Here is a 16,911-nt window from a genome sequence, read left to right as displayed (position 1 = left end):
TCTCTGCAGGCAAGAGACATATTTTAATAAGCACTGGCAAAACACTTCCCAGGCCTAGTATAGGGGTGGGACTTAGTGGTTCAATACCTGTTGAGAAACCTTTAACTTAAAACCAGGGGAGGTCTCAAAACTGAGGACCAGACTTGAGCTGCACCGAAGAGGCTGCCTTATTTCATATGTATGAACAAGGTGTAGCAAAAGCTAGTGACATCACAAGAGAGCCCCACCCAGCTGCTAAGCCACACCCATTTGCAGTCACAATGGATAAGACCTTAAATACGTGGACTCCTGGCCCTGCCGGCCTTGCAAAGCCCCTCATTTTGGCAGAAATTACAATGTCGACCAGCCGCAAGCTAAAGAGCCATGGCATGAGGAGAGGAAAAAACCGATCTCCTCACAAGGGTGTCAAGAGAGGAGGCGGCAAGAGAAAATACCGGAAGGGCTGCCTGAAGAGTAGGAAACGGGGCGATGATGGTAAGTGAAGTGTGGGTAGACATATTCAGGGACGTGTTTATTTAGCTGCCTTCATGAAGGCACTCCTCAGTCGGAACCAGCAATCTCAGCCTGAGACGCTGGAGCTGCGTGGCTGAGTTCCTAGGGATAAGGATGCTGATGGCTGTGTCTTAACAGGTCTTCCTGTTGTAAATCTGTCCTTCCCCACAGCAAGTCGCAATTACCGCTCCCACTTGTGATGCGGCAAAATGAGCTCTTCCCTGGTGGACTTCAACACCACCAGACAGCAACTGAGGACATCAGAGGGGGACTGCCAAAGATCTGAAGTTAGACCAAAGCCAGAGAAAGATCCTATCAAGTGGGTACAATGCCAGTCGCAATGAAATAAGGAATGTATGTTGGCTGTTTCTCCCCAACATCTCAACATTTTGAAAACAAATAAAACTTGTGAAAACTGAAATTTTCTTTTGATCTTTTGGTTGGAAAATATTTGGGTTTCTGAGCTTATGCAGGGTTGGAGGTAAGACCATTAGACATGACCCTCTGGTTCATCTCAAATTACACCTTGGTGTATGTTCCAACTTTGCCTACCCAGAATGCAGTCAACTCAAGATTTGGATCTTTACCTGGGTAGCAAGGAATGTACTGTGTTAAGTCTTAAGTGGGCTTGCAGCATAAAATCAAAGGTAGCAGTTAAGACTTTATGCTTCAAGCCCACCTTAACTCCATCCCAACTCAACTGTACCTCAAACCCACCTTAAAACCCATCCCAACTCAACTGTATTTCAAATCCATCCCAACTCAGCAAGGCAGGTATGTGGATACATGGATGACTATATCCAAGCTCAGAACATTTGTGTCCTCCTTTCTCTTGCCTTGGGACTGGAACAGCTTCACTGGGGTGATGTTTCGCTGTTCCTAGTTTCTCTGGAACGCCATGTTCTGAAATCATGTTTGGTCTTTTGGAAAGTGAAATTAGGGTTTGGCCACAAAAAGGGCCTTTCTAGGTCACCTTGACCTTCCTATGAGATGGCTGGGATAGAGGGCGTCTAAGTGGTCTCAGGATACCCTGAGTTTCCTAGCATTCTTCAGATGACTCTGGGGGGACTGTCTGTAGAGGCAATGGGAAGGTCAGCACTGGAGCAGCTGTTTGAAGACTGCTCTGGGCGGTGAACAATCTGGAAAGACCCCCTTGGGAAGAAAGTTGGTAATCTGGCCCAATTCTGAATGCAATATGTACCTATGGGCTTGCTTGCCTTGCAGAGATCAGCTCCAGGTTCCCATTGGATCCAAGGCAGATCATGAGGGCACTCTGGACACCTGGCACAGTATCTTACACACACACACACACACACACACACACACACACACACACACAGTTTTCTTATTGTGAGTAGTTCTGGGGAGCTGATTCCTGTGTCTAGAAACTAACCCCATGGACAGAGCTAGGGAGGATTTTCTCTGTCTAGTTGACTCTCCAGTTCCCCTGGAAATAGTTGCCATGTGTGAGGGAAATCCTCTTCAAAAATCAAGTTGAACCCTAAACCCTAAAGATTACCACACCTGGCTATCTACTCATCACACAGGGATTGTGACCTTGACTGTAATAACTTCTCTACCAAGTAGTTCAGTTTGACAGTTCAAAGGTAGAAGGTAGCTAACTCCATCTTGGACATGCACTAATAGTACTTAGCCACTTAGTCCAGTCACTTTGGAACTGGTATGATGGAGATGCCAAAAGGACACCTGCCAAGTCGTGCTGTAGACTGTGGGGCCAACCTAAGAGAAATGTTAGTTGGGAAGTATTTTGTTTTTGCTTTTCAAATTTTCTGTGTGGCTTTGGAGCCTGTCCTGGAACTCACACAGGAGACCAGACAGGCCTCGAAGAACTGGGATTAAAGGCATGTGCCACCACCGTCAGGTGGCTTCATTTCTTACCACCCACTCTCCCTCATTTTGGAATGTGATAGTGATTGTTTTGACAGGCATGGGAGTGAGGAGGCGCCCAACGCACTGGGGGACCTGGCGGGACAGAAACCCCAATGAGCCTGACCCTCATGTTACAGTGAGGTGCCGTGGTTCCAATGAGAATGGCCCTTATCAGCTTTAACTGGCAACTATTGTAGAATGTGTGGCTTTGTTGGAGGTATGTCACTGGGGCTTGGTGTGAGGCCCACGGGGCCCAGTCACTCTCCCAGTCCCAAGTGGCAAATTAGGATTTGAAGCTCTCAGCTAAAGCTACTTCTCCATGCATGCCTGTGTGCTAATGGATGCCCATTAAATGCTTTCTTCTATAAATTGCCTTGGCCATGGGCATGTTTAGACAAGAGCATAACAGCCTAAGATGCTGGAGACCTCTGAACCAGCTGACAGCACCAGCCTAGTTGGGCAGATGTTCTCCTAACCACTCCACACTTACAAGTTGCTCAACTCCTCCGAGCGTTGTCACCTATTCAGTGGGGTCAGCACGAGGATCTAAAAGTCAGCAACTCACACCTACCCAGAGCATCAAAAGGGACCGGATGAACCCTGAAATCTCCACACACGGGTCTACAAATGGAGCGAAATAAGTGTGTAGGTCTAGCTAGAAAATTGCCTCAGGGACTGAATGTAAACCACATCCACTACACACCACGTTGAGCAATACAACTAGGAGATGAGCACCCGGATCTGATTGAGTCACAGAAACCCTTTGTGTCTCGCAAGAGAGGAGGGTGAGTCCTCTGGCTGGGGGACCAGTGGTGGGCTGGCCTCAGTTTCATCTAAGAAAAGCTGGCAAGGTGCCTGGCCTATGTTGCAAGGGTGGGTGGGTAGAGGCACCCAGAAGAGGAGGACAGGTGTGGGTAAAGACTTGGAAAAACAGAAATGTCTCTTGTCTTGCAGTTTGTATCTTTTCCAAGTTACAGTGTTAGCAGACACTCAATCCTCAGGAGGCCCATCATCATCTCCCCATGCAGCACAAACTACATTCAACCCTGTTGAACAGAAGACAAAGGTTCACAGGCGTTAAATGTCCACCACAGTTTAACAAAGGTGGTCTATCTCTTCAAGCCCCCGAAATTTCTGGCTCTCTGAATTAAAGGATTAAAGGTGTATGAAAATTACAGGGTTCTGTCTCAATGGCCCTAATGGAGTACAGCTTCCCTAAACACAGATAGGAACCCTCAGGTTGGGAAAACATCCTCCCCATTAAATCAGCCAGGTTTGTTGGTTGTACACAGACCATAGTTACAGCTTCAGAGAACAGTCATTATTCAATAAACAGAGTGAAAGGCCATTACACCGTGTTCTGGCACTTACATTGAGAGAGATTATTAACCCTTAAGATGAACAGAGCCTGAACTTGCATGTTCTCCTGGGGAAGGCTAGTGTGCTGTTATGTGCTTAGTACATTTAACGGTTGTTCAATAAAAGGCACTAAGTGAATGGCGGGGCTGCTGCTGACAGGAGACATTGTGTATTTAGCTCTCATGGGGGAATCAGAAGAACAAAGGAAAAACATTGTAGTGGGAAAGAACTTCAGAGTCTCAGGACTCGGGTCCAGTGTGTTGTAGAGCGGAGGGGACAGTCACTGGACTCACTGTAGCCCTACCGCTGGCAGAGCACCCTTGACAGACAAGCACCTCTCCCCTTGGGGCCCCGCTGGATGAATCATATCCCCTCTTATTCCAGCACAGAGCTATAATACTCTAACGCAGTGGAGAGCCTCTTAACTGATTGGAAGCCTCATGAAGCTAAGGACCAATTGTTTGGGTTCCTTAGTGGGACGAATGTCAGCATTCCCCGCCATAACTGACTACCGTAGGTGAAACACAGCCACTTTGTAACTGTAAAGCCGAGCTGGGGAAAGCAAGCCAGAACTGAAGGGTAAGCTCTGCAGAGAGAAAGATGTACGGCTATTAGAGCAAAATAGGTTGTCTTTGCCTAACAGAAGGGCTTGTCTCGGTATAGAGGTCTGGGAAGATAGAGCGCAGACACTCCCACTAATGGAATTCAGGGAGCAAGCAACCAGTCAACAGTGTCCAAGGGGCAGGTTAAAAACCGTGCATCTGAATTTGGAAAGAGTTCCATCTAAGGCTGCTGTGTTGTAGATTTCACTCGGAAGAATGAAACATGGGATAATTTCCTAACTCTCACAGGAGTCTGGTTCAAGCTGTGCTTATGCTATGAACAGATACTCACACGAAGCCCTATCACAAGACACCTTCTCTGCCTCTGTGGGGCATGCCTGCAGATGTGGGGATGGTGCCTTCTATACATTGTATGCGTCCAATAGCTCCTTACTGTGCGATAAACTTCTCAGCTCATGGATTTATTTATATCTGATTACCTTGCTTGCTAATTCCCTTGTGTTTTTTTTTTAACTATCTCAATGTATTTCAGGCATACATACCATCAGCGTTGGGCTGAATTGGGTCCACCTGAAGATCTTCAATGGAAGCTCTTAACTCCAGTACTTAAAGATGTGGTTGTATTCAGAGACAGGACCTGGAGAGGTGAAGATGAGAACAAACATTGATCCTGCTGACTAGTGTTCCCCTATGACGATAAAGAGGCGTATGGTATACATAGGGACAACCAAGAATCAGGCCCTCCAAGCTAAGAAGAGGGAACCTCTGAAGAAACCGGAAATGTTGCCCCTTTTATCTGAGACTTCCAGTCTAAAAACCTGTGAGATTAATTTCTCTTCCATAATGGTATTTTCGGGGGAGGGGGGGTTGTTAGTTTGGTTTTCTTTTTTTTTTTTGAGACAGCCCTAGATGTCCCTAAACTAACTCTGTAGACCAAGCTTGAACTCACAGAGATCTGCCTGCCTCTGTCTCCCAAGTGCTGGGATTAAAGGCTACTTTTCCCTCAGAGTTCTCCCTCATTGGCTTCCTATCTGTTTACTTCAGCTACTATACTCACAATTTGTAAAGTTTAAAGATCAAGCATAAGAGAAGAGGGCCTCACTGACTTCCTAGTAAGTTCATGCGCACTGGCCCCCTAGATCAAAGAGTTGACTTTAAAAGATTATGACACCCCTCTTAGTTAATTCCCTGAAGTTAGCAGTGCTATCCTGGTGAGAAGACTGAGGAGATGTGAGAGTAAATAACTTGTCTGAGGTTGTCAAAAGTCTTTCATATTCTCTCTTATAACCAAACAATTTACCACGGATAATAAAGACAATTCTGCCCGAGTGTAGCGACGCATGCCTGGGACCCAGCCACAGTTGGTCTCCTTTCCTGTGCAATGGGGAATGTGGGAAAGACCTTTTTCTAAAAATATCTCCTGATACAACTTCCCAAATCTTTCCTATGAGCTTCTCCATGCCATTCTATGGTCTTACCCTGGACTGTCTGCCTTCAGGTACCCAGCCTGAGGTGCTGGGATGGAGTAGTTCAGCCCTAGTCCCCATGCCAAGCCTTGTCTGGAAGCTGAAGGGCAATCCAATGCCGCTCCATGTCGCTCATTGCTCCAGCCTTTTAGACACATCCTGCTTGTGGCCATACTCTGCTTTCAGACCCACATCACACCTGCTTATGTGGTCCTCCCCGGGGAACTCTGAGAAGCTCCCAGTGCCTTTAGAAAACATCCAGGTCCAGAGACGGCTCAGCACAGCGAGTCCAGAAATGGCATCTCAGGAGACCAGACCTGTCCACCTCAGATGCTAGCGCAGTGTTTTCTCCAGAACAGCCATTGTGGTTCTTGGGACGTGGGAGCTGGGACTCAAACTCAGAATTCTGCATTGCTTCTGGACTGCTGCTGGGAAGCCGGACAGGATCTTGGCCCTCAGCTGTTGGAGGCCATGGCAATCGATGATTTAGATGTCAACCCACCAGAGGCGTGACTCTGGTGGAGGCTAATCCTCCCCAGGCAAGGCCTGCAGGATCATTGACTCTGGAAACTTGCTCACTTTTGCTAAAGTAGATTAATATCTCCCTAATACCTGCATTGTATTGTATAATCTCATGTGATATGTAGATGTAATCATGAGATTACATCTCAATCTTGTGGGCACATATATCTGTGGGTGGTCAGGAAGATGACTTTTCATTTAGTTATATAATTTTGGTGTATAGAATATGTGCTGGACATACGTCATAGCTAGATCTATTTGTCCTATAAGGACTGGAGACACTTAAATGCCTGCTTTTGTCTTTTGCTCAGACTAACTGCACATAATTAGTTCACTTTCACCTCAAAGCAAGTTCAAACTGGACTAAAGGCTTTTTGTAAATGGATCATAAGTTTAAAACCTTACAGCTGTGCACAAGGTCAGAACTGCAGATGTCTAACCAGGTTGCTGCACAAAGCATGTCAATTCTTCACCTTCCAGTCTGCTAACTATAGACCTATCTCTCAAATTTTACCACTGGGCACCGTGCCCCGACCCCTCTGGTCACGGTCTTATTCCTACAACCTTGGAACCTTATGTTGCCATGACAATGGCCCAGTTCCCTGTCGCTAACCCTAGGAATTTGCTTTTGACCAATGAGAGGTAAGTCTTGTGATTTTTTTTTATCACTTCAAGGCTCCTGTAAAGAGAAGAGTTTTTAGGCTAAAGAGATTTTAGTTTTTAGGGAGAAGAAGCTAGAAGAAGAAGTAGGAAGAATTGGAATGAGAGCAGGAGAGCTAAAACAGAGGCCGAACAGTAAAGAGACCGGTGCGAAAGAGCACATGAGAGAGAGGGAGTTCGCCCTCGGATACCCAAAGAAAATGTCGTTTTCACTTTCTGTAACTTCTGGTCTGAACACTGAAGAAAGTCTTGGGGTGAATCCCAGAGGCTCTCGGTACTCAGCCTTAGTCTGTCTTCCTACAGAGCAGTGGAAATCCCTGAGAGGTACCTGCCTCACCTAACTCACCTCTGGTGTCTTCCTGAAGCTCTTCTCCCCATCCTCATGCTGCCAGCCCCTCCTCACAGCCTTCGCCTCAACGTGCTAATCTGTCGCTATAGGGAAGTCAAGGAGAGAGAGTTTGCTAACGAGGAAGGGACCTCTGTGATTAAGTCAGGTTTACTAGACAGGTGCAGAACATGAAGTACAGTCACACAGAAGAACGAGACGGCCAAGCTGCTGCTGTTTCCGCTGCTGATCCTTTCGTTCCCAGATGTGATGGGGAGGTCCGAGGAAGGTCACCACTGCCACTGCCAGCGAGCCCTCCACAGTCCAAGAGAGCATCCTTCACCCCACTCTGGCCTTTTATTCAGGTTATTCAGGTCATGTACCCCCAAAGAATGCCCATTGGGCCAAGCCACCCCAACGCAATTGACTGTCAGGTCAAATTCTCACAACAGCCTACCTCTTTAAAGATAGTGAAGCACAGTGAAATTTGAATGCTGCCCCCCTATAGCTAACCTTCATTGTCAACTTGACAGGGTTTAGAATCACCTAGAAGACACACCTCTGAGGCTTGTCCTCCAAAATATTTCCAAAGAGGTGCAACAGAGAGAAGGCTCATGCTGGGTGTGGGCAGCACCATCCCATGAGCTTGGCAATAAGCTGGGCACCAACATTTACCTCTTTCTGCTTCCTGATTTCAGACACACAGTGAAACATTGGGTGCGAACTCCTACAGCCATGGTTTCCTTGCTGTGGTGCACTGCACCCTCAAACTATTCACTAACGTAAACTCTCACACACCAAATGGCTCCTGTCTGTTGCACTCTGGTTCTGCAGAGTTAGGATTGGGGAGGATTATCCACATAGCCCAAATAATAATCAGATCTGCGCAGCCATGATGAGGGCTTTTGTGTTCTCTTGAAGGGGACTATGAGGCACACCAACAGGTGAAACTTTTCCTGAGGCATTATAATTCTGCTTTACTCCCTGCGTTCATGAAAGTCATCTGAGAGACTGATTCGCTCATATTCAGAGAAGTGCATGCCATTGAGGAAATGCATCTACCTGCTGTCTCTGTCCAGTACGCAGGGAGAAATGTTGGTTCAAGGAGCTTAGATTTCCAAAGGGGATATTGAGTCACTTGATCAGAAAAGATGAAAGGCATACAAATGTCAGTAATTTCACTGGAGAAATTTTCTCTATTCTAAACTTTACTTTGTCTTAGAACTCATCTCTAAGGGCTCTAAGCCACGTGTAACAATATACACCTATATAGGGCTCAGGTGGCAAAGGCAGAAGAATCAGTTCAAGACCAGGCTTGGCTACACAGGAATTTCAGGCCAGGCCAACCTAGGCTATATATTGGGAACTTGTCTCAAAAAATAAAAACAAACAAACAACTAAACTAAAAACAACAGCAACATCAAAAGGTTGATTATAAGAAGCTGCAAAATTGTGAATTTATGCAGGAAAAACTTTGTTCCACATCTCCCAGAAAGATCCTGAAGAGGGGCCCATTATTAGTACGGGATATGCTTTTTGTATGAACTTCTACCTAGTTGCTTTTCTATGGCTGTGATAAAATACTCTTGACAAAAGTTACCTAAGGGAGAAAGTGTCTTCTTGAGCTCACAGTTGGAAAGTGCACACTATTGGCTCTGGTAAGTACTGGAAGCAGATGTTGAGGTAGCTGGTTACATTGTACCACAGTTGCAAAAGAGAGAACAATAGATTTTCATGCCCAGCTACCTTCCTCCTTTTTGTGCCATCTAAGACATAAGCCGAGAGAATGGTACTGCCCTCTTTAGGATGGGTCTTCTAAGCTCAATCAACCAGATCTGAACAGCCTGCATATGTTCCTAGAGGCTCTTCTCCTACATGATCCCAGATTAGATTGATAATATTAATTGCCATAGCTTCCCATACTGAGCCCACAGCAAAAGGAGCTTCCCTGAAGTCATTGATTTCCCAAATAAAATCGGAAGCCTTTTTGAAGGAGCAGAAGAAAATGAATACTGCAAAGAAAACCAATGAGTATGTGCTGTAGACACAGAGCAAATACTCAGGTTCCAATCCCCAGGACTTGACAATGCTTAATAAGCGTATCAACTCTTCCTGAATGTCTAGAGGATGACAGCAAGCCAGACTTTACCTAGGAGTATCCATGCCACATGCAGATGCCTGTCCTCAGTTATTCCCTAAGCACCCATTTCCAAGGTCTCAGGTCTTCCTATGGAAGGCAGATGCATCCACAGAGTTGAGACAGAGAAAAGATGGTCATGCGCAGCTCGGGCAGAGACTGGAGTGATGAATCTGCGAGCAAGGGACCGGCAGCATCCCAGAAGAGCTAACACTGAGGAATGTCCTCCAAAGCCCAATTATTCTCTAAAGTATAAAATTAGCAAATCTGTGATTATGTGCATAGCGACCCTAGGATTAGAAGAGCATCTGCATCCTTAGGTAAACTGGGTACCACGCAGTCAGGAGCAGAAATCTACATCACCATTCTATCCAGCTTGAACAGCGCCGAGACCTGCTTCCCTGTTAGGATATCTGGCTCCAGTTAACTTTCATATAAAATCCTGTTTGTGTGCACATGGAACCAGTAAAGCAACCTCATGCAATCTACCAGAGAGTACTAAAATTCTTCCCAGGGAGCTGGGAGACAGCAACAGTTAGGCTCCTGGGAGTTGGGGGTTGTTTGGGTTTTAACTTTTAATTTGTGTGTATGTGATTGTGTGTGTGTTTGTGTGTCTACACCTACACTTGTGTGTTCAGAAGACAACTTAGCGGAGTCTATTCTCCCCTTTCCACTTATGACCTGAGTACCCGGAATTAAACTCAGGTCATGAGTCTTGCCAGGAAGCATCTTTTCCAGCTGAGCCATCTTGCTAGCCTTGGTTTTATATTTGAGCCTAGGCTGGCCTTAGACTTAGCGACGTTTAACATCTGATCCTCTCGCCTCTGCCTCTAAAGAGCGTGGATTACAGGCATGGACCACCACATCTCCGGCCCAGGCTTCCAGTTTCAACGGCAGCATACACAGGAACGCTAACCATTGCTTCACAGCAGGGAGAGGCAAGGCCTCTTTCCCTTGCTTATGCTTCTCTCCTTGTGATCTCCTGCGGCCCATAAGGTGTCCTGCACACACAAGGAGTAGAATCAGAGTTTGATGAATGAATGGAGAAAAGAAAATGAACTAATTGGCTACTTAGTAAATTCCCAGGCCAGAGATGGGAGCCAAGAAAAGGAGGTTGCTCTTGGAAACCCCAGTAAATCCCTTTCTTAATCTGCCTTTCCAAATGGGCACACAAAGCTAGGCTGAGAAACCAAAAGCTGTGGGAAAGTCAGAATTTGAACCAAATTGAATTACCTGTGCCGAGAACTGGTTCGGACTCGTCCAGTCATTTGTCCACAACCCTCAGACACGCTGCCCCTTCCAGGGCTTCCAGACATATAAGAAGGACTAGGTGACCCTGTTAGTATTTCAACACCTTAATTGGATGAGCAATAAAAGCGATGTTGATTGACTGGCAGACTCAGAAGCCAGGGCTCTGAGACCCAAATCCCAGCCACGATGCTGACCCTGGAGTGACAAGGGAAGTGAGTCAGCCTGCTCTGCCTCAGTTTCTTCCTTTCTAAAATAGGGCGATAGTAGCACTACTTCAAAAGGTGATCGCAACAGACGTAGGAGACACTGTTTACAAACTGCTTGGAAACAACGGCTGGCGGAGGGAAGAAACTACATAATAAACGGTGTTCTGGTCTTTTCTTGGCCTGTAGGTGTAGCCAGACTTCATCAGAGCTCCTCCCTTCTCAGGGTTTAACAGTGGCCACTGAATATTTTGGTGTCGGATGAATGACCCTCGGATAATATGAATGTGACTGGAGCCAGGCAGCCACACCCCCTTTCCCTGCAAGAATTTCAGATGTATCTGTTGCCCACATAGTCCATTAGTAAAGTCTGAGGAGCTGGAGCACAGGCAGGGCTGGTGGGCAGGAAAAGAACAGCATCGGTTCCCCAGGATGGGTAGACTATTGCAGGAAGCCCTAGCAGCCGCGTGTGAAATAGCTGCTCTGCCTAGCGCAGCCTCCGCTTCCCTTTCTTTGCTCCTTTTCTAAGCCAAAGTCACTGTAATATTTTGCTAAGAGAATAAGAGATGGATATATGCCTATAAATGGATGCGATGTGATGACTGAGGACTTCCTTGTGCCAAGGAAAACAAGCATGAGGCAGCTGGAGACAGGAGCCAGGGGAGCCCGTGGAGTCGGAGGCTCTCCATCTCCCTGGGACCCAGCTCCAGCCTGCCCAGGGCTGGCCATCTGGGAACAGCGGTCCCATGGTCCTGAGGGAACGGCCTGCCAGGAACCTCAGGGCCCTGGACCAGGAGTTGCTGGGAGCTGAATGCTGCAATTTGCCATGGGAAAGGAAAGAGACAATCAGAGGCTGGTGGCCCAGAGAAACCACTGTTTAATTCAATAGGCCATCAGCTGAATGATTGCTGTGTGCAGGGCATGGAGCCGCGGGGCAGAAGTAGCAGGGTCTTCTGGTGGTTTTTGTCTCCGAAGACCTTGAAGCCATGGTAAGGGGAATAAGAATGAGACAAATGGAGAGCAGCTGCTTCCCAGAGTATTGGGTCTCCAGGAGCGGTGGGGAGTGTGTGGAGGTGACCACGTGTGTGTACAGTTATGCACACATGCATGCATGTACACATAACACATAAAGACCAGAGGTCAAGTGTCTTTCCTTACTGCTCCCCCACCTCACATTTTGAGAACGGTATCTCACTGAACCTGAAGCTCATCAATTCAGCTAGACTGACTGGCCAATGATTTTCTAGGATCCACTGTCCCCCAGTATACCACCACGCCTGGTTTTGACAAGGGCTTTGCGAAGCAGACACTGGCTAAGTCATCGTCCTAGTCCCTGAAGGTAAGGTTTAAAGGAGGGAAGAACATAGGATTTTCACAGATGGAGTCCAGGGAATACAGGCTAGACAGAATGGTCCACATGACAAGCCATGGAGGGGGAAAGACAGAATTCGGCTCTTAGGAGAGCAAAGGGCCCAAATATGACGGCTTGAGGGGGGAAAAACCACATCGGCACACATCTCGGTAGAGAGCACTAAGACCTGCGCTATACCACCAAGCCTGGTGCAGGAAGAAAGGGGAAGCACAGGAGGGTTGGGAGCCCAAAGAGCACAGATCAATACTGAGCATTAAGACAACTAACTGGGATTGGCTGGGAGAAAGCAGAAGACAGATTCCTTACGGTCATCAGCCCTTGGAAAGTCTGGTGTGTGGGATGGTTTTGTCGCCTTAAAGTCTCTCCCTCTTGCTCACGCTGCCTGCCTGAGGATCAAGGGACAATAAGTGGTTTCTGGGAGAGGGAGCATCTTGGGCGGTGCAGCCACCGTGAAGTTGATCATGTTCCTGAAAACGCCGTCTTGCTCCCGCACTTACAGGCAACTCTGAGGCCATCAATTTGGTCACCGAAGCAAACACACACACAAAGGTGTGAAAGCAGAAGGGAGCTAGTTGAGGAGAGGAAGGGTCAGTGGGAGCTGGAGAACAAGAGGGGGTGATGGGGTGAATATGATCAAAATGCATTATAGACATGTTCGAGAGTGTCATGATGAAGCCAACTATTATGTATAATTAACATATGCTAATATAAAAATCTTGAAAAAATAAAGTTTGTTTCCCTACCACAGCTCATGAGGCTCCCACTTTTGCCTCACCGGTGCCACCGGTGCGATGGCCCAAGAGTGCTGGCTGTCCTCTTCATCCTCTGGCAACCAAGTTATCTTCCTGGTTCTCTTCTGCCTCAGTCTTGGCTTCTCTCCAAGGTGACCACCGTCCATCCCATTGCTTCTTGCATGACCAGATTTTCCTCCTTAGGATTAGGTGAGCCTAATCCTCTATGTCCTAGAATCTGAGATGGCATGAGAGTCCTGTTTGCTCAACAAGTTAATGCAGAAAATATCCTAGAACAGTATGGATTTAGTCTTGGAAAAGATACGCCATTTCCTCCTCGCTTCATCCGAAGAAATCTGGCCTCCTTATAGGTCCGACTTTTCGGGGTCCTCCCCCCATATTTGTAGGGAAGTCCAAGTTAGTCATTTGGAGCAGCCACGGGGTTGGGGGAGGAGACTGATTGCCAGTCCTGCCATCCCAGCCAAGCTAACCCAAGGCCCAGGCATGAGAGATAAGGCACTGTTTTGAATACTAAGCCAAGTCAAGCCTTCAGAAGACCCCAGCCCCAACGGCCATCAGAACACAGCTGAATGAGAGAACTCCTGAGAGACAACATCTAGCAGAGCTTAAGGGTAATAGAAAGGAGGTCACTATGGACATGTCCTTTAGATCGTGGCTTCAGATCCTCTCAGATCCTCTCTGTCGGCCTGCCTTCTATTTACCTCAGAGTGAGCCACCTGGCTCTACCACGTCTCCTCAGCATGCACAGGCCCACAAGTGACAGAACCCCCAAGGACTATCTAACACCCCCAAAACCTGGAGACAAAGCAAAGTTGCCCTCCTTTTAAGTAGATTTCTTAGGTATTTTATTGCAATAAGAGGTGAACTAATCAAGGCACCAAGCTGAAAAAAAAAAGATGGCTCTAATCAGAAGCCAGTAAGTTTGGGGGGTGTTTTATCTTGCCTCTGAAATGTCCTTTCTCCTTCACCCTTATAAATTCTCAGACACCTCTCCCTATGACTTCCACATGACTTCTCCAGGGTCATTTCCTCACCCTGCCCTACAACATGCAACAACGAATGCCCCCTTTGGATCACGGGGTTAATTACCTACTCGCTGCATGGGTTCATCCCATCTGTTTTCATGCAGCCATATCTTTTGCATCCCCACCACAGAGCGAAAAAAAACCTCTGTCTCCAAAGAGAAATTCACAGGGACTGCCATTCACCTGCTGGGAAGTGGGTGAGATCTGGGGAAGAGTTGCTGCCAGAGGCCACATGAGCACTGGCCTCTGGCCCTGGGAGCAGCAGTAGCTGCTGTTGAAATGGGCCTTTGCCATGACCCGGTCCTGAGGGAACATCTGCAGATCTGTGGTTGTCCTGGAATAGGCCATGGGAAAATCCAAGAGCAGCCACGGCTGTTGACAAGCATCCCAGAATCCCACTGGAATGTCGTACCAGAATACACTGAGCCCTAAGGTCTTGGGTTCTATGCTATTTTGCTCCCCTTTTTAAAAAAAATTTTTGGCTGGTCTTTCAACTGGGAATTCTTAATATTAAAGTTAGCCCAGAGCACTAGCTCCAAGCAAAACTCAGCTCCCACCTCCACCCTCCACTCCACCACAACCCAACTCCACCACACCCCCAAAACATAACTGACAACCAAGGTACCTGTGATCAGAAACAACAGCTCAGCAAAGCAAGAAAACCAGAGCCCCAGGACTAAGAGAGCCTTGTTCAGGGAAATAAGGACTGAGATTGAAATCCTTCCTCCGTTCCTCAAATTCTTCTGCCAAGCCCAAGGACCTGCAAGTTACTCCACAGCAGGTACTCCTCCCTCAGTGCTCCCTGAGCAGCCCCAGCTCACAAAAGGATTTGACAGAAGGGACAAAGTGCAGGGCTACACAAAGAATCCCCAAGCAGAACAACAGCTCCAGGCATGGAGCAGATTATCTTCCATTGTGAGAAGCGAGATGATGGGAAGACATGGCTTGATGTGTACAAAATACCCTGAGTTTTTTTACTGACACTCCATGAGCTAAGATGCTTTTCTACATTTTTCAGCAGTTGGAAAAAATGATGGTCGGGCAAAGAAAAATAATATTTCATGATAAATAAACTCATAAACCCCAAATTCGCATTCATGAACGAAGGTCTGGAGGCACAAAGTCACCCCCATTCACATATCTGTAACGTGTGCAGCCACGTTTACAATGTAGTAGAGACTGAGTATCTGTAGCACAGGGACAGACTGAGGGCTAAAGATCCAGCGTCATGGTAGAGCCCCTTGCCCTGCATCCATGGGGACCTAGGTTCAAACTCAGACATGACAAAGAAAGATCAGACTACATGACTCAAAAAGCTAAAAGTATTTGTCTCCTGTCCCTATATGGATAAAGTTTGCCAAGTTTTGACCTAATCCAACAAAAAAATCTTCACCTTCTTTTCCAACAGAAGCCTTTTTAGAGTGCTATGAATTAACTTCATTGGTATAATTTGTTTATCTGATAGCTCCTCTCCCTATAAGAAATAATCTGTTCAAGACGAAAAATCTAAGGAAAGTATGTTTAAGGTGTCAAAAGGGGGAACCCCAAATAAAGTCTTGGTCTACATCTTGACACTGCTAAGGCCTAGAACCATCAAAAAATGAAAGAGAAATGTCTCTTAGTTCAGAAGAGGGCTCATCGCCAGACCATGAATATCCACACCCTCTACCCAGCCTTGCATCCCACATCTTATCTCCACCAGGGCATCCCATCCTGGGACAACATGAACATTGGTGTCTCTGAAAGCCCCCTCCAAAAACTCCACATCCAGCTTACTCCAGCATCAGATAGCAGAGTACAACTTAGAACCAGACCCAGCAAGTGACATCTGTCCCTCGCACAAGCAGACAGAACTTCAGGATCAACCCAGTCTGTCCATGACACAACAGCTCCTTACCATGCATGTCCAGGCAGTGCTTGCCTCTAGATAACGAAGTTCTTGCAAATATCAGCCTTAACGATTTTACTTCCCTGAACCTGATGCGATGCCCATGTTGCTGAAGTCAGGATCAGCTGCCAACTAGAGCCAGTCTCCTCCTCCTCCCCTTTCTTGAGATACCATGTACCTATAAAGCACAGAATGGCATCTATGAAATAAGTATAGAGGTTCTTCAGAAAACTAAAAATAGAACATACGGTCTAGCCATACCATTCCTGGGTCTATACCCAATGGACTCTAAGTCAACACATGACAGAAAAAAATATTTACACGCCCATGCTGGCTGTTGTACTAGTCACGGCAGCCAAGACATGGCCCCAACCCAGACGTCTATCCACAGATGAAGGAAAAGGAAAATATGGTATCAGTACATACAGTGGAATTTTATTTCGGTTACAAGAAGGTGAAATTTTGACATTTACAGGAAAATGGATGAAACTGGAGATCATTACGTTAAACAAAATAAGCCAGACTTGGTTAACTAGACAGAGAGGACACATGTGTGCCTTCCCACAATGTCCCCAGCTTTGGGTGACTGTAAATTCACAAAACAAAGAGTTTTAGTGTCGGTAGTTTGTCAAGTTGTCCTAACAGCTGGCTGGCAGGCATAATCAGGTTCTTTCATTCTCATATTAAGCCATGTTTTCTCTCTTATGGGAAATATAGATATAAATTTGGGAGTGTGGGGGCATGACTTGAAGTAGGAAGAGGATGAAGGGATCGTAGGGGGAGAGGGAGGGATCTAAAGTGAAGAGAAGAGGGAATGAGAGAGGAACGTGGGATGTTTATGTCATGAAAGCAGAAGAGTGCCCGTTTGGGAAGTGGGAATGGGGCCATCAAAGAGGAGGGAGGGGAATGGAAGGGAGGGAGGGGGAAGACTAAGACCAAAGCATAATGGGCATGTGTGAAAACGTCACTGTGCTAATCAAAATTATCAATGTAAGAAAGAAACAAA

General features: G+C 46.7%; 1 protein-coding gene across 2 annotated transcripts; it reads left to right on the top strand.

Annotated features, from left to right (window-relative positions):
- The first annotated feature begins 335 nt into the window (after positions 1 to 335).
- Positions 336 to 692, top strand: Tnp1 (transition protein 1). 2 transcript variants are annotated; one of them, XM_075952197.1, is made up of 2 exons: positions 336 to 474; positions 664 to 692. In XM_075952197.1, the coding sequence occupies exons 1-2, from the start codon at positions 336 to 338 to the stop codon at positions 690 to 692; spliced, it is 168 nt and encodes a 55-aa protein (XP_075808312.1). The 2 variants fall into 2 exon arrangements, with proteins under 2 accessions (XP_075808312.1, XP_075808313.1); XM_075952198.1 differs by having other exon boundaries at positions 336 to 478; positions 668 to 692.
- Positions 693 to 16,911: the final 16,219 nt, after the last annotated feature.

The sequence above is a fragment of the Microtus pennsylvanicus genome, chromosome 17 (assembly GCF_037038515.1).
Source record: "Microtus pennsylvanicus isolate mMicPen1 chromosome 17, mMicPen1.hap1, whole genome shotgun sequence".
Taxonomy (NCBI): Eukaryota; Metazoa; Chordata; class Mammalia; order Rodentia; family Cricetidae; genus Microtus; species Microtus pennsylvanicus.
Note: the sequence above shows the minus strand (reverse complement) of the source record. Positions and strands in the feature narration are given on the sequence as shown.